Source organism: Natator depressus, chromosome 2, assembly GCF_965152275.1.
Source record: "Natator depressus isolate rNatDep1 chromosome 2, rNatDep2.hap1, whole genome shotgun sequence".
Classification (NCBI taxonomy): domain Eukaryota; kingdom Metazoa; phylum Chordata; order Testudines; family Cheloniidae; genus Natator; species Natator depressus.
The window spans coordinates 109,810,397-109,834,012 of NC_134235.1; the positions used below are offsets into that span (position 1 = coordinate 109,810,397).

The window sequence follows — 23,616 nt, forward strand, 5'->3', positions numbered from 1 at the left end:
ATGGAATTTCAGCATGGTAATGGGGTTTGTACAAAAGCTCCACTCTATCTTTTACACCCCATGTAACACCACTGACTTCAGTAGAATTGCATGGGTGTGATGGAGGACAGCATTGGGATGAAAATAAATTATAGGAACAATGAAACCAAGACATGCTTGCTTATCAACAGAGCAGCCCCAAATGTCTCATGCATTGACTAAAGAAACTTGTTAATTAAGGAATACAGCTGAAGGCCTTTGGGAATGAAGGGTTTGCCTACATGTGTTTCAGCTGGAGGTTAATATTCTCACATTAAAAAAAAAAATCTTTGTGCACATGGTCTCTGTGGTTTGCAATGCAGGCAGCCCTGGGACCAGGAGGTCATTTGAGAAGATATTAAAGCAGCTTAGAGTACGAAGTCGTCTCTCTCAAAAACTCTTAATACTAAGACATTTAATGAATTTATTTGAGCATGAGCTTTCGTGAGCTACAACTCACTTCATCGGATGCATAGCATATCGTGGAAACTGCAGAAGACATTATATACACACAGAGACCATGAAACAAAACTTCCTCCCACCCCACTCTCCTGCTGGTAACAGCTTATCTAAAGTGATCATCAAGTAGGGCCATTTCCAGCACAAATCCAGGTTTTCTCACCCTTCCCCCCCCCCCACACACACACATACAAACTCACTCTCCTGCTGGTAATATTAACCAGTTTATTTGAGCATGAGCTTTCGTGAGCTACAGCTCACTTCATCGGATGCATAGCATATCGTGGAAACTGCAGATTACCAGCAGGAGAGTGAGTTTGTATGTGGGGGGGGGGGGGGGGAAGGGTGAGAAAACCTGGATTTGTGCTGGAAATGGCCCTACTTGATGATCACTTTAGATAAGCTGTTACCAGCAGGAGAGTGGGGTGGGAGGAAGTTTTGTTTCATGGTCTCTGTGTGTATATAATGTCTTCTGCAGTTTCCACAATATGCTATGCATCCGATGAAGTGAGCTGTAGCTCACGAAAGCTCATGCTCAAATAAACTGGTTAGTCTCTAAGGTGCCACAAGTACTCCTTTTCTTTCTTCTTTTTACATTTAATGAAGAAATCAGTACTCAACTACACAGATTTCTGTTGAGAAATCTTTCAGCAATGCTCTCACCATCACATTTGCTGCTCTCTGGGCTCTCATCAGCATTAGTGGCATTATTTTGTTATCTTAAATGATTTACTGTGGAAATTCCTGGGGTCATTTCCCTGCACCTTTAGCTGCTGGAGTACTGATCCCTACATAGACCTATCAGACAAACAGACTACCCCACTGAGTGAAATGTGTTAAGACTCACATGAACTGTCACCAAGTACAGAATCAGTGACCATAATCTAGAGGCAGAAAGCAGGAGGCACAAGCAGTCTAAACCGAGTGGGGAGCAGAGACACACTTTTTACTCATGGAGGATAGGTCCATCAATGGCTATTAGCCAAGATGGTCAGGAACAGAACCCCATGCTCTGGGCGTCCCTAGCCTCTGACTGCCAGAAGCTGGGAGTGGACAGGATCAATCACTGGATTATTGCTGTCATAAACATACAGCTCAGGGTAGCATAAAATCCCTCCTTTACCTGTAAGGGGTTAAGAAGCTCAAATAACCTGGTTGGCATCTGACCAAAAGAACCAAGAAGAAAAGAAGATACTTCAAATCTTGGGGGGAGGTTTTGTTTGTGCTCTCTTTGTTTGTTCTCTCTCTGGATGAGAGCGGGACCAGGCAGGAAAAAACATCTCATAAAAACCTACCTGAAATAAGCATTTAAGATTACAAAAATTGTAAGTAAAGGCAAGGAAATGTGTTAGATTATCTTTTGTTTTAGCTTGTGAATTTTCCCTATGCTAAAAGGTAATTTCATTCCTGTTTTGTAACTGGAAAGCAGAGTCAGAGGAGAATCCCCTGTGTTTTAAATCTTTTTATTTACTCCTAAAGTTACCTTCCATCCTCATTTTATAGGTGTGATTCTTTTACTTTTTTCTTTTAAATAACATTCTTCTTTTAAGAACCTGATTGATTTTCAGTGTCCTAAAAACCCAGGGGTTTGGTCTGTGCTCACTTTGTAACCAATTGGTTAGTATATTATTCTCAAGCCTCCTCAGGAAAGGGGGTGAAGAGACTTGGGGGAATATTTTGGGGAAACAGGGACTCCAAGTGGCCCTTTTTCCTGGATTTTTATCTAAATCACTTGGTGGTGGCAGCAATACTGTCCAAGGACATGGAAAGGATTTGTGCCTTGAGGAAGTTTTAATGTAAGGTGGTAGAAATAAGCTTAGGGGGTCTTTCATGCGGGTCCCCACATCTGTACCCCAGAGTTCAAAGTGGGGAGGGAACCCTGACAATTGACCTTTTCTATTCATTGCCTCTAAAGCACCTGGCACTGGCCACTGTCAGAAGACAGGATACTGGGCTAGACAGACCATTGATCTGACCCACTATGGCCGTTCTTATGTACTCACTAGGTGGAAGCGGAAGAAGGGTATTTTTCTCAAATGAGCAGACACCATTAAGGACTTCTCCTCAAAAAGCAATGAGGCCAAACTGGAAAAAGGAGAGAGAAAGCTGAGGTGGCCACCTGCACCTGCCTCGGGACCACAAAGGGTCAGCAATGACAAAAGGACACAGGTGACAAAACCCACTCCCAAGCAGATCTGACCCACCTCTGACAGCAGCAGTGACAGGGGGCGTTAGGGGGGTAGGAGTTGCGGGAAATCTTTCTCTTCTTTGCCACCAGGTGGGCAGGGCAGTCTCCTGGGGGCTCTCCATGAATGGGGTAACACGTTTTTGGGGGTGATTTCCTTAGACCCACCTACCCCTGGTGACACTGAAATGCTCACAACTAGGAGTCCGGGGGCACCTTAAAAGACTACCAGATTTATTTGAGCATAAACTTTCGTGGGTTATGCCCAAATAAAGCTGTTAGTCTTGGAGGTGCCCCCGGACTCCTTGTTGTTTTTGTGGGTACAGACGAACACGACTACCCCCTGATACTCAGAATTAGGGACCGTCCTCCCAGCCGGGTCACCTGATTTAGGGGCGGCCCCGTTGCACTAAACCTGGGCGGATGGAAAGGGGGGTCCCTGCAGCGCAAAGGCAGGCCCCGCCCCCTTGCAATTCCGTTCCCGGGACTCTGCGGTCCCGAGCTCCGCCCCCACAGCGCCAGCAGCTCCCGCCTTAACCCTGGGCCATACCATCTCACCTCGGCGGCGGGGGGGGGAAGAGCTCTTCAGCTTGTCTCCTGCCGCCCCCCTCCCCTTGGGGGCTGGATGGGCTGGAGCGGGTCCCCGCGCCTGCGCAGTCGGGGAGCGGGGTCGGGGAGCGGGTGTGCGTCACAGGGAAGGCGGAGGAGGGGACGGGGTTATGGCGGGGGTCGCGGCAGCCCCGGGCGAGCCCGAGCCGGCGGGGGCCGAGGGCCCCGAGGCCAAGGCGCTGAGCGCGGGCGAGTACGCGCGGCGCGTGCACCAGTGGCTCTGGGACTCGTACTGCGGCTACTGGAGCTGGCAGAGCAGCCTCCCCGCGCTGCTGGCCGCCGCCGCCGCCCCCTACGGCAGCCCGGGCCCGCCCGCCGCCGGCTGCCCCCCGCCGCCGCCCGCCTACTACGGCCCCTGCTACCTCCTCGCCGCCCCCGCCGCGCCGGGACCTCGCGCGCCGCCCGCCTGGCCGGGAGCCGCCCGCCTGGCCGCGGTGCCCCGGCCCGGCCCCGCCGCCAGCAGCGCCCCGAGGGGGAGCGGGCGGCCGGCAGGTGAGACTGGCGGGGAGGGGAGGCGGGCCGTGGCTGGCGAGAGACCCCGGCCGAGGGGCAGGCTTGGGGGCAGCTGGGGAAGGAGTCTCCTAGCTCGTGTCCGACTCAAGCGGGTGGCCCCGGCTGGGTCTCTGAGCTGAGTGGTCGGGGCGTCCTGCGGGTGCCTGTCTTCCCCCGTGCCGCCTCTCCCACTGCTGGTCTCCAGGCGGACTTTGGGCCGGGCTTGTCTGTGATGGGGCTTTGCTGTTGTGAATTAGGTGGGTGAGGCGATATCCTTCACTGGGCTGACTTCTGTTCAGGACAGAGCCCAGTTACACAGAGCCCTTGTTCGGGTCTAATATTTAGCGTTTTATATTTTCGAAGCATAGCGTTGTGGTTGGCCTGGGAGTGGGAGCTTCTGTATTTCATACGAGGCCCTGCCACTGGTTTGTGGTGTGTAGGCAAACTTAATCTCTGTGCTTCAGTTTCTTCATTTTACTGTAGGGGAACTATGACTGATGAGGTTTAGGTGCTAAGGTTGTAATGCTTCTCAAAATCCTCAAAGAGCTTTATAGAAGCACCAGTGTTGTTGGGATTGTTTAATGCCTCTGAACTTGAGTGTATGACACGCCCTTTAGCTGCCTAATGAAAAAAATGGTGGTGATCCAAGTACTAAATAAAATCATTTTATTATTGAATCAACAATTTTATCCTCTTCAGAAATCAGTACACTAATTTACTATGCCAGAGAATAATGTGTGGAATAATGGATAGTTGGTATTGTGTGTTTCACTGGCATCTGAAAGTGATTTTGAATATCAAAGATAGTTGTGACCAATGTTCCCTCTAATTTTTGACAGGCCGTGTGCGCAAAAAATTTCTTCTGTGCAAATTGTTGTGCTTTTGTGCAAATTTTTGTGCTCGTGGTGTTTCGCCGTGTGCGCAGGGTTTAGGATCTGTGTGTGCGTGCACAGTTTAGAGGGAACAGTGGTTGTGACCACAGTCAAAATTTCATGGAAGCAATAAAATAATTCTTAATTCAGCATAGACAGTAATTCTCAAATAATAGCATGTGCAGTATTATATTAGTAGCACCATCCATGTTAATAGATTTCGGAATTCTAAGATACTTTAACAAGTCTGTCATATTTAAATCCGGACTTTCACAGCCTTAACGCTTACCTTCCATCTTAACCAGTTGTTGCTGCATTTAATATATTAGTGTGGCTGTAGTCAGAAGAATAAAATCAGAGGTTCCATATCACTAACTTTCATATTAAACATTCTCATATTAGAAAGTTGACTTGATTCCTACCTTCTGGCACTGCATGCTCAACCTGGTGTGAGGAAGTCCAGCTGTGTTCTTGCCTCATCTTTGGTTAAAGATTGTACAATTAGAATTTATTTGACAGTTGTGACAATGCAAGAATGGGAATTGAATCTGTTTTGCTATTTTTTAGCATTAATGAGACTGAATTTGTCAGTGAGGTAAGCAGATTTAAAAGGAAGATGCACAGAAACAAATAGTAAGACGGTGCCCTTCTTACCTAATCGCTCTTCTAAGTGTATTTGCCTTTTAAAAACAAGAACACAGAGGCTGAGAGCTTTGTGCTGCTCTCAAGCAATTTGTTGAGGCTAGTTTTTAGAGTGCTGTTTGTGCAGCTTCTGTGGATGCCTTGTGAAGATGCCTTTTTTGGTGGTAGAGGTTATTGTGGGGGAAGAAGTGGAATAGTAAAGGGTTCCTTTTCCCTTCCAAAATATACTTGTGTGAATTTTAACAAGGTTATATTAAGTCAGGTGCATGAGTATATTTAAATTGTAATTGTTAGAATATTAGTTTCATACAAAAAAGAAAAGGAGTACTTGTGGCACCTTAGGGACTAACAAATTTATTTGAGCATAAGCTTTCGTGAGCTACAGCTCACTTCATCGGATGCATTCATACAGGCGCTCCTGTAAGTGCTGCTGAGGAAATACAATGTGGAGAATCAGCCTAGCTACAATTCTTTTATATGGTACTTTTCCTTTTGGTTTAAAAAAAAAAAGAGAGAGAAAACTTGCTTGTATTATTACTACCACCACCTGAGATTAAGACCATTTTAAAAATGATTGCATTTCTTTCACCAGGGCCAGTTAAACCAGAGTAGCCACTTTCATTTTCCTGTTCTCTCATGGTAGTGTAACCCGCTATGTCTGCATAGGAATGCTTGTCTACTTCTCCTGAAGTTTAAAAAAATAGACAACTTCTTGGTCTTTAATTGTGGTTTAAAAAAAAAAAAAAAAAAGTTTTAGGGCCAAGAGTGGCTAGGCATTTAGGACAACTGTCTTGAGATATCTAAAAGGACCCTCCTTGATTTTCACAGGGCTGGTGCTCAGTTCTTTCTGAAGTCTTTCTCTAAAGTGGAATGAGTGAGTGGTGGGAAGGAGGCAGTTTTAATACCAGATAAAAAAAATTGAACTTCAGGAAAACATTCTATATCAAGTTCCTTGTAAATATCATAATAGAAGGCAAAAATGATACACTACAAAAAAGTAAGCTGTTCAAGGGTGTAATATGTGACTCAGACAGAGCAGGGAGGGGATGGGATTAGGAAGAGCAACAGCGAAGATATACTCGGTTTAGGTACATGCTTAGTTAACTTGTTGTCATCCAATTCCCATTGTATCAAAGTACATTTTAAGGAGGTAATTGAATAAAAAGGATATGAGCTTCCAGGGGTCAGAATAAGGATTTTTAAATGTTCCCTGCAGTGGGTCAGTGTGGAATACCATTTTAATATTGCTTCTTATTCTGCATAGTGCAAACTAATGTACATTCAGGTTTCAGTTATAAATTGCTTTAGCACAGTAAAATTTTAGGTAATTAACTGTTTTTGTTACAGGTCGGGAATACATTATCCCATCCTTGGCACACAGGTTTATAGCAGAGATGGTGGATTTCTTTATTCTTTTCTTTATAAAGGCAACCATTGTCTTAAGTATTATGCATCTCAGTGGAATAAAGTAAGTTAAACCATTTAAGGCATTATTATATAAAGCTTTTCACTCTTGTGATTGAATATTATATATATATTGTGTATTTTGGAGTAGCTAGGGTTACACAGAGGAGAAGCACATGATGGAACCTTAATTGATAAGAAGATCCTTTCAAACTTATTTTGTCTTTTAAAAATAGATCTTTAATAAAGTGATGCATTATACAGGTGTGCGTATTATAAAAAGTTACTGTAGATACCTAGAAATGCTTTCAAATGTTAACTTTTTTTTGTTAAATAAGCTTAATAGTTGGCACTCACAGTTTGTTTAAAAATTTCTGAGTATGAGCAGTTGGGAAAACACTTTAAACTAGCTTGTACTTTTAAAAGAGACTATCAGGGTTTTTCAAAAATCTCTTATGCCGTGTTTAGAAAAACTTTGAAAGCTGATATATTTGAAGGTTTTTTCCTGCATCAATTGTTCTACACAAATTCCACGGTCTTTGGTGTGGAATTTTTATTTATTTATTTTAAAGAAAAAGGCTAAGTAGCATTTACTAAATGAAACACTTTTTTGCAATTCTTTAGTATGGGTAGGAGGTAAGATAAGTCAGATGTGGAACCTGTCAACCTTGACTGTTCTCTTTACTCCTTGTATAAAATGTAATTTTAAATGCTACTTGAGAACATGTTGCATGAGAACATTCATAGATTATAAAGTCAGAAGAGACCACTGGGATCATCTAGCATGACCTGAAATAATTCATGTTTGAACTGGAAAAAACATCAAATCTTGATTTTAAAAATTGTCAGTGATGGAGAATCCACTTTGGCCCTTGGTAAGTTCCAATGATGATTACCTTTGCTGTTTAAAAACTTGTCCCTTGTGCCTTCTAGTCTGAATTGTCTAGCTTCAGCTATCAGATCTTGTTATACCTTTGCTAGATTCAAGAGCCCTCTATTGAATTTGTTTCTCATGTAGATAGTTATAGACTGATCAAGTCACCTGTTAACCTTCTCTTGGTTAAGCTAAAAGATTGAGTTCCTTGAGCCTTTCACTATAAGGCATGTTTTCCAATCATTTAATAATTCTCGTGGCTCTTCTCTGACCCTCTCCAATTTATTCTGAATTGTGGGTATCAGAACTGAAAATAGTATTCCAGTGGGTGTTGTACTAGTGCCAAATAGAGATAATACAGTCTCCCTAATCCTACTAGAGATTCCTTTGGCTATACGTCCAAGGATTGCATTAACCCTTTTGGCCACTGCATCTCACCTGGACCTCATGTTCAGCTATTGATCATCCATCAAGATCTCCAAGTCCTGGTTCATAATAAAGAGGAAAGGGATGACTCTGCCCCTTGTGTGGAAAGGTCTGCTTTCTTTTCCCTGATGAGCATCTACATGAACTTGCAGTATCGCTATAAAGGTACTGGCACTGGAAGATCGGTCCAAAGTTGGTGCCAAATGAGGAGTAGGTGCTCAGATGGGTTTTTCCTGCATCATTGCCAAGACTTTTAGAGTCTCAGTAGACAGTGATCGTTTGGTCTTCCATGCCACTTCTGATTTAGCTGCTTCTAACAATGCTGGATAAGGGATTTGCTCCTGGTATAAGGCTGAAGGCATTCCAGTTTTGGACCTGTGAGAGACAGCGACATTAAGGCCAGAAAGGCAATATCTGTTTTGGGTCCTGTGTTAGAGGATCTTGGCACAGAGGCTAGTCTCGGTTCCCTCAATGGCCCTGTCTGAATATCAGGCTGTAGGCATGGAAAAACCAGATGAGCCTTGAGCCTCAAGTGTCTTCCCCCTTCTAGTGGGGGTGCAAGGGAGTGAAGGTGTGGCAAGCTGTGCAAGACAAAGAAGGTATTGGATGTATAAGGTATGATCAGTCAGGAGATGTACATCTTGAAGGGCTGGGGGCTCAACTTGGTCCCAGTGGAGAGTCAATTGTTCCCCGGGACAAGGGCAGTCTGTGTACTCTAAACTATCCTATATGAAAATAATCTAGCGTAAGGGAAGATCTAGCCTTAGGACAGGAAGGCAAGTTCCATTTTCCGTCTATGGCAGCAGAGTAGGAACTGAGGTAGTTGAGGCTCCCCTCCCTTACACAGAGTTGGGTGATGAAGCTGCCTTCCTGTAAAATCTCTTGTGTGCCCCTCAAAGGATATTGCTTTCCAAGACAACTCCTCATCTCAACACCTGGGGCACCAGATCCTGCAAGTGGGTATACAGAGGAAGGATCTACTTTAATAAAACTGAGAGGTAATCTAGAATAATGAAGGAGGCATAACGAACCTGGTGCAGTAGCCCAGAAGTGGACTGTTAAGAGGTCAAAGTGGTTCTGCTCCTTGGTTGAGTGTACAAAAGAAGGAATGGAGGGAATCTGCTACAGATGACTGCTTTTTTTTCAACTTCAGGGCCCTTTCTAACTCTGTTTGTTCCCCTATCTACTGCACAAATGATGCAAATTTTTAAGGCTTATTTGTCTGCTTTTGCAAACATCTTCATGCTTTCTATGCATGCCCTTATGCTTGGAATGCTGAATTAACCAATAAGACTACTACTCTCTCCAGTCTCATTTCTGCTGTGATACTTAAAGGAAAGCCAACCAATGATGGCTGTATGTGTAGCAGTTATGGGAAAAGTGAGTTAATTTGAGATTGCAACATAACTAATCTATGTAACTACATGATCCAGTTTCCTACTCTTGTCCCCTTCTCCTTGTCTCTTTGAATCTCTTCATAATTTTTCTCCAAGTAGAGTAAACTGTTCAGGGCAGGGGCTTTGTAGCTACATATTTGCACAACATGTAGCACAATGGGGTTTGATCTTGATTAGGAGCTATAGGGACTACTGCTATCCTAATCATGGAAAAACTTTTTTCTACTCTACTCAGTCTGCATGGGAAGATGGGATCAGTGTTGTTTGAACCACTTACTCTTGATGACCTAATTTAAGCAGCCTTTGGGGGGGAGAGGTTTTTTTATAATGCCTTATAACTTAGGCTTTACAACAACACAACTCTTTTTTGGATACATGTAACTGAAGTATGCAAGTTTGATATTTAGGCATGTGTAACTATTTCATGTAGGGGTGTGGCTTCTTTTAAATTGTTAAACCAGTATAAATGTGCCCTATACTGGTATAGCTTATTCTCCTTCCTGTATGGGAATAGCTATATCAGTATAAAGCACCTTTACATCGCTGTAACTGTGTCCATACTAGGAGTTGTACTGCTTAATTGTATGGTACAGTAACTCCTCATTTAACATCGTCCTGGTTAACATTGTTTCGTTATGTCACTGATCTATTAGAGAACATGCTCATTTAAAGTTGTGCAGTGCTCCCTTATGATGATGATTGGCAGCCACCTGCTTTGTCCATTGTTTGCAGGAAGAGCAGCCAGTTGGAGCTAGCTGATGGGGGCTTGGAACCAGGGTGGGCCAGCAGCCCCCCATCAGCTCCCCTAAGTTCCCTGTGTGGCAGCCGCCCATCAGGCTGTCAATTGCTGGGCAGTTCAGCTGTCAGTGCCCCCACTGCCATGTGCTGCTCCTGCCCTGTGCCTTGGAGCTGCTCCCAGGACCCTCCTGCTTGTTGTGCAGGCGTCTGGGGGAAGAGGAGTGCTGATGTTAGGGTGTCCCCCTCCACCTGCTCCTGTACCCCATCTCCACAGAGCAGGAGGGGGACATGACAAGGCTCAGGATGGAGGGAGCTTGCTGATCTCCTTAAAAAGGCAGTGTACTTAAAGTGGGGTCAGTGTACTTAAAGGGGCAGTGCGCGTGTCTCTCTCTCTCTCTCTCTCTCTCTCGTGCTTGCCCACTCTCCCTCACGCTCGCACTCTCACACTTGCACGCACCACACCACACACCCCCTCCCAGCACTTTGGAAAGTGGAGGGAGTGGTACGCTCCAGTGGGATAGCATGGGTTCAGCATCATGTTCAGTTTCCGCAGGGAATGTGTGCAGCCACTGCCATGGGTCTGTTGTGTCTCCGTCCTCCATTCATGCTGCCTTGTAGAGTGTGAGGCTACATTAACAACAATGTATTAACCCTTGAGGGCTCAGCTGAGCGCTAGTTCATCATTTAGCAGCAAGGCATTCCCTGGGAAATATCCCACCCTCTGATTTCACCACCTCAACCAAGCTTCACAATCATCATTGCTGTGTATAGTATTAAATTTTGTTTAAAACTTGTGCTCTGTGTGTGTGTCTTTTGTCCGGCGAAAAAAATTTCCCTGGAATCTAACCTCCCCTTATTTACATTAATTGTTATGGGGAAATTGGATTAGCTTTAAATCGTTTTTGCTTAAAGTGGCATTTTTCAGCAGCATAACTACAACGTTAAGTGGGGAGTTACTGTAGTACCTATTTTTAAGGAAGAATAAAAAATGATCCAGGAAACTACAGGCCTGTTAGTTTGACCTCAATTGTATGCAAGGTTTTGGAACAGCTTTTGAAAGAGAAAGTAGTTAAAGGACATAGAGGTTAAAAGGTAATTGAGATAAAATGCAACATGGTTTTACAAAAGGTAGATCATGCCAGACTAACCTGATCTTTCTTTGAAAAGATAACTGATCTTTTTAGACAGAGGAAATACAGTAGATCTACCTAGTTTCAGTAAGGCATTTGATATATTTCCAGATGGGAAATTATTAAATTGGAGAAGATGGGAATTAATGAGAATTGAAAGATGGATAAGGAACTGGTTAAAGGGAAGACTACAATGGGTCATACTGAATGGAGAACTGTCAGACTGGAGGGAGGTTATTAGTGGATTTCCTCATGGATGGGTCTTGGAATCAGTTTTATTTAACATTTGTATTAATGACCGTGGCACAAAAAGTGGGAGTGTACTAATAAAATTTGTGGATGACAAAAAGATGAGAGCTATTACGGTCCTCCTCCATATTGGGAATATCATACAAGAAGGTCTGGATGACCTTGAAAACTGGAGTAATAGAAATGGGATGAAATTTAATAGTGCAAGGTCACGCAGTTAGGGACAAACAAAAGAATTTTTGCTATAAGCGGGGGACTTATCAGTTGGAAGTGACAGAGGAGGAGAAAGACCTAAGTGCACTGGTTGATCACAGGATGACTATGAACTGCTAATGTGAGCAGCTGTGAAATAGGCTAATGCAGTTCTAGGATGCATCAAATGAGGTATTTACAATAGAGATAGGGAAGTATTAGAACCATTGTACAAGGCACTGGTGAGACCTCATCTGGAATACTGTGTGCAGGTCTGGTGTCCCAGGTTTAAGAAAGATGAATTCAAACTGGAACAGGTGCAGAGAAGGGCTGCTAGGATGATCAGAGGAATGGAAAACCTACCTTATGCGAGGGAGACTCAGAGCTTGGCTTGTTTAGCCAAACCAAACCTAACCTAACCTGAGGGGAGATAGGATTGCTCTCTATAAATACATCAGAGGGATAAATACCAGGGAGGGAGATGAGTTATTTAAGTTAGGTGCCAGTGTTGACACAAGAACAAATGGATATAAACTGGCCATCAACAACTGTAGGCTTGAACTTAGACAAAGATTTCTAACCATCAGAGGAGTGAACTTCCAGAACAGCTTCCCAAGAGGAGCAATGAAGGCATAAAATTTAACTGGCTTCAAGACTGAGCTTGATACGTTTATGGAGGGGATGGTATGATGAGACTGTTTACAATGGCATGTAGCCAAGCTGCGACTGCTAGTAGCAAATATCCCCAATGGCTGGTGATGAGACACTAGATGTGGAGGGCTCTGAGTTACTACAGTGAATTCTTATCCAGGTGTCTGAATGTTGGGTCCAGTTGACCACCATATTTGGGGTTGGGAAGAAATTTTCTCTTGGGTCAAAATTGCCAGAGACCCTGTGGGTTTTTCATCTTCCTCTGCAGCATGGGGCATTGGTCACTTACAGGTTTAAACAAGAGTAAATGGTGGATTGTCTGTAACTTGAAGTTTTTAAATCATGATTTGAGGACTTCAGGAACTCAGCCAGAGGTTATGGGTCTAGTACAGGAATGGGTGGGTGAGGTTCTCTGGCCTGCAATGTGCAGGAGGTCAGACTAGATGATCGTGATGGTCCCTTCTGGCCTGAAAGCCTGTGGGCTGGTCTATCCTACACAGTTAAGTCGTATGCAGCCTTGTGACCTAGCTGTGGAAGAGTCTTCACTTAAATTTGGCTACTGCCAATGTGCTTCTCTGTGCCGCTTTCCCCGAGTGGCATTGTCACGGTATGTGTAATTAGGTCAATGCAGTGTCACTCTAGACACTGCATTGCTTATGTTGACTGTTACTGGCTTCCAGGAGCTGCCCCACAATGTCCCACACTGACAATATAGTCTGTATACCAAGCACTCCTGGTAAGGATGTGTACTGCTGACACAAGGAGCCAAATGTGCGCACACGAGCAATTTAATAATCGTGGCTGTATGCCCACGTAACATAACTTGTACTGTAGAATTGGGCTATGAGGCTGAGTCAACAAACTACATCTGTACTAGGGATTATGCTGGTATAGCTACATCTATCAAGGGAGTGGTTTTTTCACATCTCTGATGGACATAGCTATGCCTATATAACCTTTCAGTGTAGACCAGGCCTAGGTTCCAAAGGGGTAACCAAAGTGGTGGCTGCAGGTATGGCAATACCGTAATGAAGGTCAAATGCAGTAGGTTTGTGGAATGGCTCACTTGTTAAAGTGAAGTCTTCTTTTGTACAGGGACATTTCCAAGTTTGCTATGCACTATATAGTAGAAGAAATAGATGAAGACACATCCATGGAAGACTTGCAGAAAATGATGGTAGTGGCCCTTATCTACAGGTTGTTAGTCTGCTTCTATGAGGTAACTAGTCATGAATATTAAATTCTAACTTATCAGCTGGATATCCAGGTCAAATGTTGTTGTTCCATGACTATCAGAAATATTTGAAAACTGATTAGTTAATTGGTTAAGAAGTTTAACACTAATATACCAACTGAAGTTGTTGGAATTACTAATATAGGATACTACTAGAAGTTCATTTAACCATAAATTCCTTTATTAAATTCAAAGGCCAAATTATACAATTGCTCTAAAAATCTAAATAACAATAAGCAATCAGTACATCTATACAGTAGCAAACATAAGTTGATTAGTACACTCTGAAAAGGCCCATCCTAGGGACATCTCTCTCATCCTGACTGGCATCAGCATGATCAGATAGGAATGACAACTACCCTTAGCAAACATGGGTTTTTTTTATACAGTATAACAAACAAGTGATGCCATTGCCAATTGCTTGCTTCAGCTAAAAACCAATTTTGGGCAGTCTGGGGCTGCTCTTTTCTTAGCTTTCCATCGACCTTGGCTAAGACCAGATAGGGTTAGGGCAGTGTGGGCCTTTTTCTTTGAATGTATCTATGTCAAAGCTAGCTGCAACTGGTCTTTTATCTCTTTACACATGCCCATATTTTAAGATAATATTGGAGGTTACTATAAATTCATCACAACCCTTTTGTCTGTTAGAACCAAGTTTTTGTTAGTGTTCTCTTAGCCATATTTCAAGAATAGCCTTCTCCTAAAACTTGTCTTGTTAGATGTTACATTCTTTTTTTAGCATTTGAACCAATTATTTTTCAAGGATTAGTTACATTTGCTTAGCTCTTTACACAATTTACTAAACACACATGTAATTCTTACCCAAGCTAAACTAACTTTAAACCTTTTATTTTAAAACTATAAATGTAAACTTGCTACATGAGAATAAATGTAAATTAAATATTCAGTGTATTAAGATTAAGACTTCAGTGCCATTTGGATTGCTCTTATTTATAGATCAGACTTACTAAAGTTAATACATTTTGGGCAACCAACAGTGATGGATTGCAGAAATAAATTGGTTGATTTCTCTTGCAGATAATCTGCATTTGGGGAGCTGGTGGGGCAACCCCAGGGAAGTTTCTGCTTGGACTTCGAGTTGTGACATGTGATACATCTGTACTTATTGCACCAAATCGTGTGTTAGTGATTCCATCCTCTAATGTTAGCATAACAACGTAAGTATTCTTCACTTAATTGTATCACTCACAAATTAATAGGTTTGCAAGTACGTGATTTGAAATAAGATTATTTTGCCAGCATTTTGCTAATTTGTTTCCTTATTAAAACAGTCATGTATAATGAGATCTCTCAGTCCATACTTCGTAGTGAGGGGTCTGCCTTTTAACACTAAAGAATTGAGGGGATCTATTTCTTCTGAAATATTGGTCTGTTATAGGTATGGGTGGGCAAGGTTCTATAGTCTGCAATGTGCAGAAGGTCAGTGTCCTTTCTGGCCTTAAAGTTTCTCTCTCTCTTTGGCAGTGAGACTATCAGACAGAATCCTGCAGTGACCCAAGAATCATGTACTGACTATCTAATCACTTAAACAGAGGCATATTTTAGCTTTGCATGTTAAAATACTTGATTTCTAAATCCATATGATTCACTTTGTGCTGTATAACTTTGAGGTACTGGATCAGTGGCAAAACTACTCTGGGCAGGGACTGAAAATTAAAACAAGCTGATTTCCTTCTCATTCTAGGTCTACAATACGAGCCTTGATCAAGAATTTTTCTATTGCTTCCTTTTTTCCTGCATTCATTACGCTGCTATTTTTTCAGCATAACAGAACAGCCTATGACATTGTAGCAGGAACTATTGTGGTAAGAAGAAATGGAGTCAGATGATACCAAAAGAAGCCCAGATTACCAAACTTTTTTTAACTCCTAAAAAACAAAGTAAAGAAGACCATCAGTATTGCTTGCCCAAACTAACTGGAGACCGATTCGGACATTAAACAATGAGTCATTCCAGTATGGTGGCAATGATTATCTTGAAAGTATTGATTTTTCTTAAATGCCAAAGAGGTTTCAGAGAAATAGTACCTATTCAATTTGGGAAGTATTAACATTAGGTTGACAGGAAGGAAACTGCTTATATTTATCCATAAAGGACAGTATCTCTCAGTCTCCAGAAGGGAGATGCCTGGAAATATTGCCATCTTAAGAAGAACTAGTTCTACAACTTGATTATTTTATGGCAAAAATAAGCTGGAGAATGTAGTTGTCGTCTATGTTGATGTTTACAAAACACATTACAGAAACTATCCCTTAGAGGGGATTGCAGTGTTTCTTTGGGGGATGGAGGCAAAAATATAGCTAATGTTTCCATTAAACCGATGCATTGTGCCGTGGTTGGGTATTATCAACCCCTAAAAGGCTTAGTGAACTCCTTCACTTCAAGAATTGTATTTCTTTACCACTTTTTAAATGTCTTATCTAAACATGTATTGTGGCAGGTTTTTTGCATGATTGTGTTAAGCATTAAGTCACTTACTATTTATGTCTGTCCTAATGAAGAGGTAAATTAAGTTACTACTACTTTGTGGGAAGAATAAGTTACTGTGGTATTTGTGAATTAGGTTTGTGTAAATAACTTCAGAGCTATAAAATTAACATGGTTACAAACAAAAGGTGAAAATGGTTGCTTCTGTTTGTAGGGGAACGAAAGTTTTTACTTCCCTCAAATTGTTGCAGATAGACTATGTAAACTGATAGATGGAGTTTATATGTAGCATGTAGAAATATCAACCAGAACACAAATTATGGCTAACTGTATAGATAAGTTCAAAAATTGGTTTTCACTTTATATTTTAAAATTCTGCCTAGTCACTGCTATATGCAAATAACTTGGATACCTACTGATGAATAAAGAAGCCTAATATTTTGCATGATTACATAGCTTTGTTAACATTTATGTTTATTCATGTAATATTGACTGGGAAAGAGCTTCTGAAGAACAATGCCAACTTTTTGTTAAAAGCTTGATTGAATGTGTGGTTTTTTTTTTTTTTTTTTTTTTTTTTATGAATTGGGATTCCCCATTACTGTCTGTAGTTGGCTTAGGACTAAATATTGACAAGTGGTTGCAGCAGTTACTCTTGACTGTCATCTACTTTGTGCGAGGGTATTTTAAAATGTGCAATTTAAACATAGAACAAGCATTTGTACTGTTAATGAAATAATTTAGGAAGGTGAGTGCCACTATCAACTTTCATAATAGTTCAGCATTTTAACGATTGTTTGGTGTATGGTTAGGGCTAAGTATTGAAGTGTTCCTGAGGGAGTGTTCTGATCTAAGGAAGCATGAAGCTGTACTAATTTTCACTACAGTGGTGTTTAATCTGCTTTTTGCTTACTGCTTGCAAAAGGTTGAATGTCTGCTTTACAGAGATGTATATTCATTTGCATGATTAGATGCCCCCACTCCCCCATCCCGGAGTCAGCTCACTGCTTCTTGTAAACTTTGTCTCCACTTACACACTGTAATTTTTAAGTCTTGCCTACTAACTGCAGATCAGATTAGAAACTGCCAATTTCTTAAACTGCAGAGCCACTGTTTATAATCTGAACCTCAGCTAATACTCATTCCTAGAACTAATGAAGTCGATGAACACTGAGTTCAGCCGCAGTACAAATACAACCATATTCTACTTTCCTTTCTGGTTTCACTGTGTGGTAGGGCAGCAGGTTTCACCAGCACATTGTGTGTGGTGTACCCCCTCCCCTCCCCTCCCCTTCCCAAGCGGTTCCTGTTCTGCACATGCTGTAAGCAGAACTATTTGGATACAATACTAGCATGAATAGGTTAGATGACGGAAAGCTGGGAGATGAATCTACACTACAACCTTAAATAGCTGAGTTAGTCATACTAGTATAATTAAAGGGTTTTGGGAGAATGACAGTAACAGTGAATATGAACTACTGCTAGATAGAGATGACTGGCTAACTCTGCTTAAGCCATTGCTTTTCAGTACAGATATGGCAGGGGAGGGCAAACTACAGCCTGTGGGCTGGATCCGGCCTGCAGGATTGCCAGCCCCATGGTGCAGCGGGGCTAAGGCAGCCTCCTAGCCTGCGATGCTCCCAGAAGTGGCTGGCACCACATCCCTGTGGCCCCTTCGAGGGGTGCTCTGTGTGCTGCCCTCACCTGCAGGCACTGCACCCTGCAACTCCCATTGGCCGGGAATGGGGAACTGCACCTAATGGGAGCTTTGGGAGTGGTACCCACAGGCCTGAGCCCCCTGCCTTGAGCCCCCAACCCTCTGCCCTGATCCCCTTTCTGTACCCCAACCCAACATTCATTGCCCTGCATACAATTTCCCCACCCAGATGTGGCCCTCGGGTCAAAAATTTTGCCCATCCCTGAGATATGGGTGGCTATTTGGCTTGATGGGCAGCCTTCTGCTTGTATCTAAAGTCAGGACACTGACCAAACCTTTTTCAGCTGGAGACCCAGATTCCAAACCTAGACCCATCATCAATTAAACATCTTTTATTTGTATTAAAAGAGTGCCCCCCCCCAAATTATGATGGCACTGTACAAACAGTCCAATGAGCCCTGTCCAAAGAAATTACAGTCAAAGAAAAGATTTAAAAAGTAGTGGGTTTATTTTACACTGTAGTCATTGCAAACAACTGGAGCTAGGCTTGCTATTTTAGGGAAGAAATCATTAGCATTAAAAGGAGCCATCTTTGCAAGGTGTATTTTGCACATACTTTTCCTTCAAAAATAATTGTACAGTTTTAATAAATTTAACAGTAAATAGTGTAGTTAAGGTAAAATCATTCCACTGGCTAGACAGAATATAACTTCCCATTTAATCTGTATTCACTAAGGCTGTAATGTTTCACACCCCAAACTCTTGGGGGAATGTCTTATAGGTGTGGCTCAAGCTTAATTGTACCAGCATAAAATTGTTCTAATGATGTATGGGTCTTCTCCCTGAAGACATGCATTTTTGAACTCTTAAGATTAGTCCTAACCTTTAAAACTAACACCCAAATCAGATTTCTGAAAGGCTCATAGCATTCTAAACAGGAATCTAGTTTCTGCTATATAAATGAATTCATTCTTTGTATCACAAAAGGCTGCATGTTACCTTATCAGTTGCCTATAGATGATACTTTGTGTTGTCTGTTGCACCATAGTGAGGCTGTACTAGAGCAAAACTTCAGAGATTGTAGAATCAAGAAAAAAACTTGACATCTCATGTCAAGGTTCTGCTCTTAAGTGCTCAAGATGTCAATCAGATGACCAGATTTATGGTGAATTGCTGCAGTTAACTGTTGACTTTCTCTTGTTTATATATTTAATCTTATCTCAAATAAAAGTTTGTTTCTACAAAGTACTTGAATTCAAATGTCACTGCCTCTGGCTTCAGTCTGTTTCTTGCACTCAAATGGGTGCTTGCCGTCACTGTTTTGTTTGGAACTGGTCAGGGTATTCAGTCGTCTGATACTTCAAAGACAATTTATACCATTCAGTTCCTCAATAAAAATCTAAGCCCTGAAGTGTCCTTTTATCTGAAGAGTGACATTACCACAAACATTTGAGTTTTGAAATTAATTCCTTTGAATTATCAGCACTTGGTCATAGCTTGCTGTCGTTCATAAAAAAAAGTTCATCTACAGCTGTTTGCCTGTTTACAATATAAGAATTCACTTCTAAATTAACAGACTATAAATTAAATGTGACCAAGTTATGCTATACTTATCACAAAACTGGATCGTTCAGCTGTGCTTGTGGAAAATGAATGGCTTGTCAATTGTGCTGTTAGCCAATCAGTGAGTGTAGGCTGGTCTGTATAAAATACAAGTACCCTTTTGTATTCCTACTTCAGCTAAAGCATTAGGTATGAAAGATGCAAGGTAAAAATAGTGACAGGGAAAAAGGACAAGCTAATCATGGTCTCCTCTTTTGGAGAAGTGTTGTATTGTTGAGGAGTGATTAAGATCAGCCTAGATATTAAAATTCAGAGGTCTGTGAAGGAGACTACCTAAAGGTGGGAGGTTGAAACATTCTCTTTGCAAGAGGCATGTTTAGGCATATTTCAGAAGAAATTACCTGTTAGGAGTGTGTGCTTTGCTTTATAACAAGGTTAACTCAGTCATGATGCAGAATCCTTGCAGCAATGGGAAGAGTTGCAGCTCTGGAAGTTGCTAATACTATTGCTGGAGAGCTGCCACCGGTTGACATTTTTTCCTGTAGAGCATCAGTAGCTCTTCACTGTAAGTATGGCTTGGCTAGGATAAAAGGGATGTTTATTTTTAAGGTTTAGCTAACACTTCAGGCATACTGTAGGAACTGCTACAATTTCCTTCCTTCCTTCCTGTGTGGAGGCCATTTTCTGCCCACAGTGGGAGAGGGTGAAAATAATTCCTTGGTAACTTTCAGGGCTTATCTTTACTGAAGTGTTAACTCAACATATAACTTGTGTTGCCTTAACCCACCTCCTGTCCATATACAAATCTTAAGTTTGAATTAGGCGCTTTAAACCTGAGTGAGTTTGCCCATCGTCTGCCACAAACTGAAGCTCAGGTTAAGGCAGATCAAAAAAAGCCCCTCAAACACATGCACTTATACCAGCAAAACAGTGCTTTTGCTAGTATAATCTCTTTCTCTCATGGGAGGCCAGGGATGTGGGAAACCCCCCAGCAGCTGGTTTTGGTTATACCAGTAAAAGTGTCCACAGTAGGAGAGCTTTGCCAATGTGGTATGCTGACACAGCTATTCCAGCAAAGCCTTCCAAATGTAGACCTGGCTTTAATAAAGTAGGGAGACCTTGCTGCTCATCTAATCACTCTGTGCATCCTCAGTGTTGTTTTATAGTGCGGCCAGTCACTTGAGTTTAGCTAATGTGCAGCAACAGCAGTGTAGAGACAGTGAACCCTTGAAACAGGTAATTACTGTTTGCAGAGGTGATCAGTACAGTAGGAGTGAAGTGGGGAGCTACCCCTTCAGCTGTTTAAATCTGCCCCTCCCAAGTTTCCAACTGTTCCTATCACCTGTACAGCTCCACTGAGGGGAGCCCTACTGGAAACAGGCTAGCATACTTTTTATTAAGTCTTCTGAGCTAGGTGGGACTACTACAGACTGTTAAAAAATACCTACACCTTGTCTCCACTAGGGTTTTACAGCAAGATAGAAGTCTGTCAAACCCTCCATTTTGGAAGTGAAGAGAAACTTGAGGTTCCAGCACAGTCAAACTACTGAAATTAAGCAGCTAAGAGTATGACAAATTCCCCATTTTCAGAGATGACTAGCACATTTAACTACAAAGCTGTTTTAAAAATATAATTTGATGTGTGATTGACCATAAATATCTTAGCTATCAAAACACTTAACTTTTAAAATTTTTAGTACTAGTTTGTGCTTTGGTAATTCTAATAGGCTAGAACATTATGTAAAATGTTCAATGCTTAAGTGAGGAGTCTTCCTTGGAGTAGGCTTTGGATTTGTCTACACCAGAGAAGTTTGAAGTGTTAACCACATGTAGCTCCTCAGCACATGTAACATAACTTAGATTATTAACACAGTAGAATGGATACCTGGGTTCCAGCCAATCCATGTTTCTGAACATCCAGTTGTTTAAACCTCTAAACCACCTTCACCGTAACAATCAGAGGTAGCTTGTTTCCACAGGGAAATGGATGTTTTTGTCAGGATACCCTTAGTTCCAGGAATGCCTCCTTACTTATGTAATCCTCCCATTAGTCTGTTTCTGGACCATGAACAATATTGGCAAGTACAGACGGTCAAATTCTGGCAGCAGAGGTGGGTGTCTGACCATTCCCCAGTGAGCTCTGAGATCAGCTTGTCTTCCACCAGCTCACTGCAAGAAATACTTACTGCTGCCTTAGAAGTTTTAATCAGTACTGTGGAAGCCACCATACCAGGTGGTAGGGATTTTAGAATTTTTCCCTAAAATTATTCTAGGTTCAGAGGCTTTCTAACATCCTCACTAGAGTCTCACAAACCACCCTCCCTTCCTATTTGCAATCACTTAAGAGCCCTATGACAATTACATAGAAGAATACTAGGAAAATATTTAACAGCTGGAACAAGGACAAGGAGCCAGGCCTATGTAACCAAGTCACCAGCAAGTGCTTTGCAGTTTGAGATACTCTGGGCTGGGCCTCACCTCAGTCCCATATGCTACAGCTCTCTGAATGCCTTGACTTTTTGGTTGGTTTTCAGTGCTGTTGAACTCCACACAGCAGCAATTTTAATTAAATCAAGTAAAATACAAGTACAGGCAAATATTATGGTTATGTGCATTTATTTTAATTTTTAAAAGTATGTAAATGTATATGCAAATTAGGTGCAGCCCTCAGGCTCTAGGTAAGTAACCAGTTACAGCCCCTCTGGGTTGAGAAGTTTGAACATCCCCTCGTTTTGAGGATCCATTAAATCACAGAGCACACATTTATACCAATCTCTGTATTTCTGTTAAAAGCAGAAATGTTGCAGAGAGGTATTACCTCTATTCTGATGGACACAATGCTTCATCTTACAGATAAGTTTCAATGTGAGTTAAAACTACCACAAACAATATTTCATAATTTTTATTGATGGCATTTATCCCATGGTTTAACATGTTAATTATACTGTAATAAACATGGCTTTAATATTAAACTTTTCCTTATTATCCAAAGTCACCACAGTCCATTTCTGTAAATATAAAAATATATACTTAATACTTTGTACAATACTGGTTTTTGGTCCAAACAAAAATGGATCAGAAAAGCCAATAAACTCACTTTAAGAATTCCCAATTTTATTTAAAGATTTTCCAAATGGATTTAGGCAACTTTGAATAATGGGATTTACATAATAAAATCTGAGACAATACTAAACAAAAATTGCCATAACACAAAATTAAAATTTCAAGTTCACAGATCTGTTATGCCAAAAAAGAGAAACAAAATTGTATTTACACTTTTTCATAATAAAATAACAAAAAGGCGAGACAGGTGATAAAGAGCCGTAAGAATGAAAATATAGAAATAGCATATAATTATTAAATGGAGAACTACACATCTAGCAAGTCCTTAGCAGGGACCATCCTTTAATCAGTCTTCCTCTATCAGAAAATTTTAGTGCACAATACACCCAACTCACTCACTTCACACATACACCAGCACAAACTCAGCATAGAAATCATTCATTATCAACATTCTCTACTCTATACAGAATCCCTTCACTGATATAATTACAAGTTTGAGGCGTCAGTAAACGCAAATGAACGCACATAGTGGTGCAGATGAAGAGGTATTATACAAAGCTATTTGCTGTGCAGGCTATCGTCATGTCTATAGCCAGACCATGCCAAGTCTGAATAAAGAAATTACTGGATTCTAAAATAGTTTTGCTTGAGAACCTTCCTGTTGCCAACTCTACCTCTTACCAGAAAAACTAAATGGGGAAAAAGACAGCAGAGTTTTGAATTTCTTTAGGCAGATCTGACTTCAGCTAAACCCAGCATGAGGTACAATCCAATAAGTGCAGGGCACCAGCTGTTGTGAAAATTGCTGTCTAATAACCACTGACAATTATTTTCTACGTCTAACTGCAGTCTTTATCTTCCGCCCAGAAACTGAAGATCCAGAAGCAGAGAACACATTTTTCCCGTTAGACCTGTCAAAAAGAATTCAGAAGTAGTCAAAAGTCTAGCATGCTGCCACTGCAAATCTCAGGATCTTTCTGGAATAATTTAAAATCATCATATGTATTCTGACAGCAATTAGCTAGGCCCAAACTTCATAAAATCCACAGCAAGAGAAGGATTCCAGAAACAAAACAAACATCCACATTTACTGTATTACACACAGAACAAGATGAATAAGTTGCTGGCTTTAAAGTAGATGCAAGGTCTGCAAACATGAAAGGCAGCCTAATTTTCATGCCTCACTTGAGACACTTCAAAAAGTACAGGAGGACTTGTGGCACCTTACAGACTCACAAATTTATTTGAGCATAAGCTTTTGTGAGCTACAGCTCACTTCACGGCTGCTACTCTGAAACCTTTAAAAAAGTACC

The 23,616-nt window shown here is 41.5% G+C and overlaps 2 protein-coding genes across 4 annotated transcripts in view; one reads left to right on the forward strand and one right to left on the reverse strand.

The window, feature by feature from the left end:
• Positions 1 to 3,381: 3,381 nt before the first annotated feature.
• Positions 3,382 to 18,911, forward strand: FAM8A1 (family with sequence similarity 8 member A1). The gene is made up of 5 exons (XM_074944844.1): positions 3,382 to 3,763; positions 6,625 to 6,745; positions 13,434 to 13,557; positions 14,611 to 14,750; positions 15,278 to 18,911. Exons 1-5 carry the CDS (start codon positions 3,382 to 3,384, stop codon positions 15,420 to 15,422), a joined length of 912 nt encoding a protein of 303 aa, XP_074800945.1. The 3' UTR covers positions 15,423 to 18,911.
• Positions 18,912 to 21,821: 2,910 nt separating this feature from the next.
• NUP153 (nucleoporin 153) overlaps positions 21,822 to 23,616 on the reverse strand; it is a 63,668-nt gene continuing 61,873 nt past the window's right edge. For 2 of the 3 annotated variants that reach the window (XM_074944845.1, XM_074944846.1), the window contains exon 22: positions 21,823 to 23,214. In XM_074944845.1, the coding sequence (XP_074800946.1) occupies positions 23,130 to 23,214 (85 nt within the window). In that variant the 3' untranslated portion in view covers positions 21,823 to 23,129. Of the gene's footprint in view, positions 23,215 to 23,616 lie in introns of all 3 variants that reach the window. The other variant, XM_074944847.1, reaches the window with a different exon arrangement.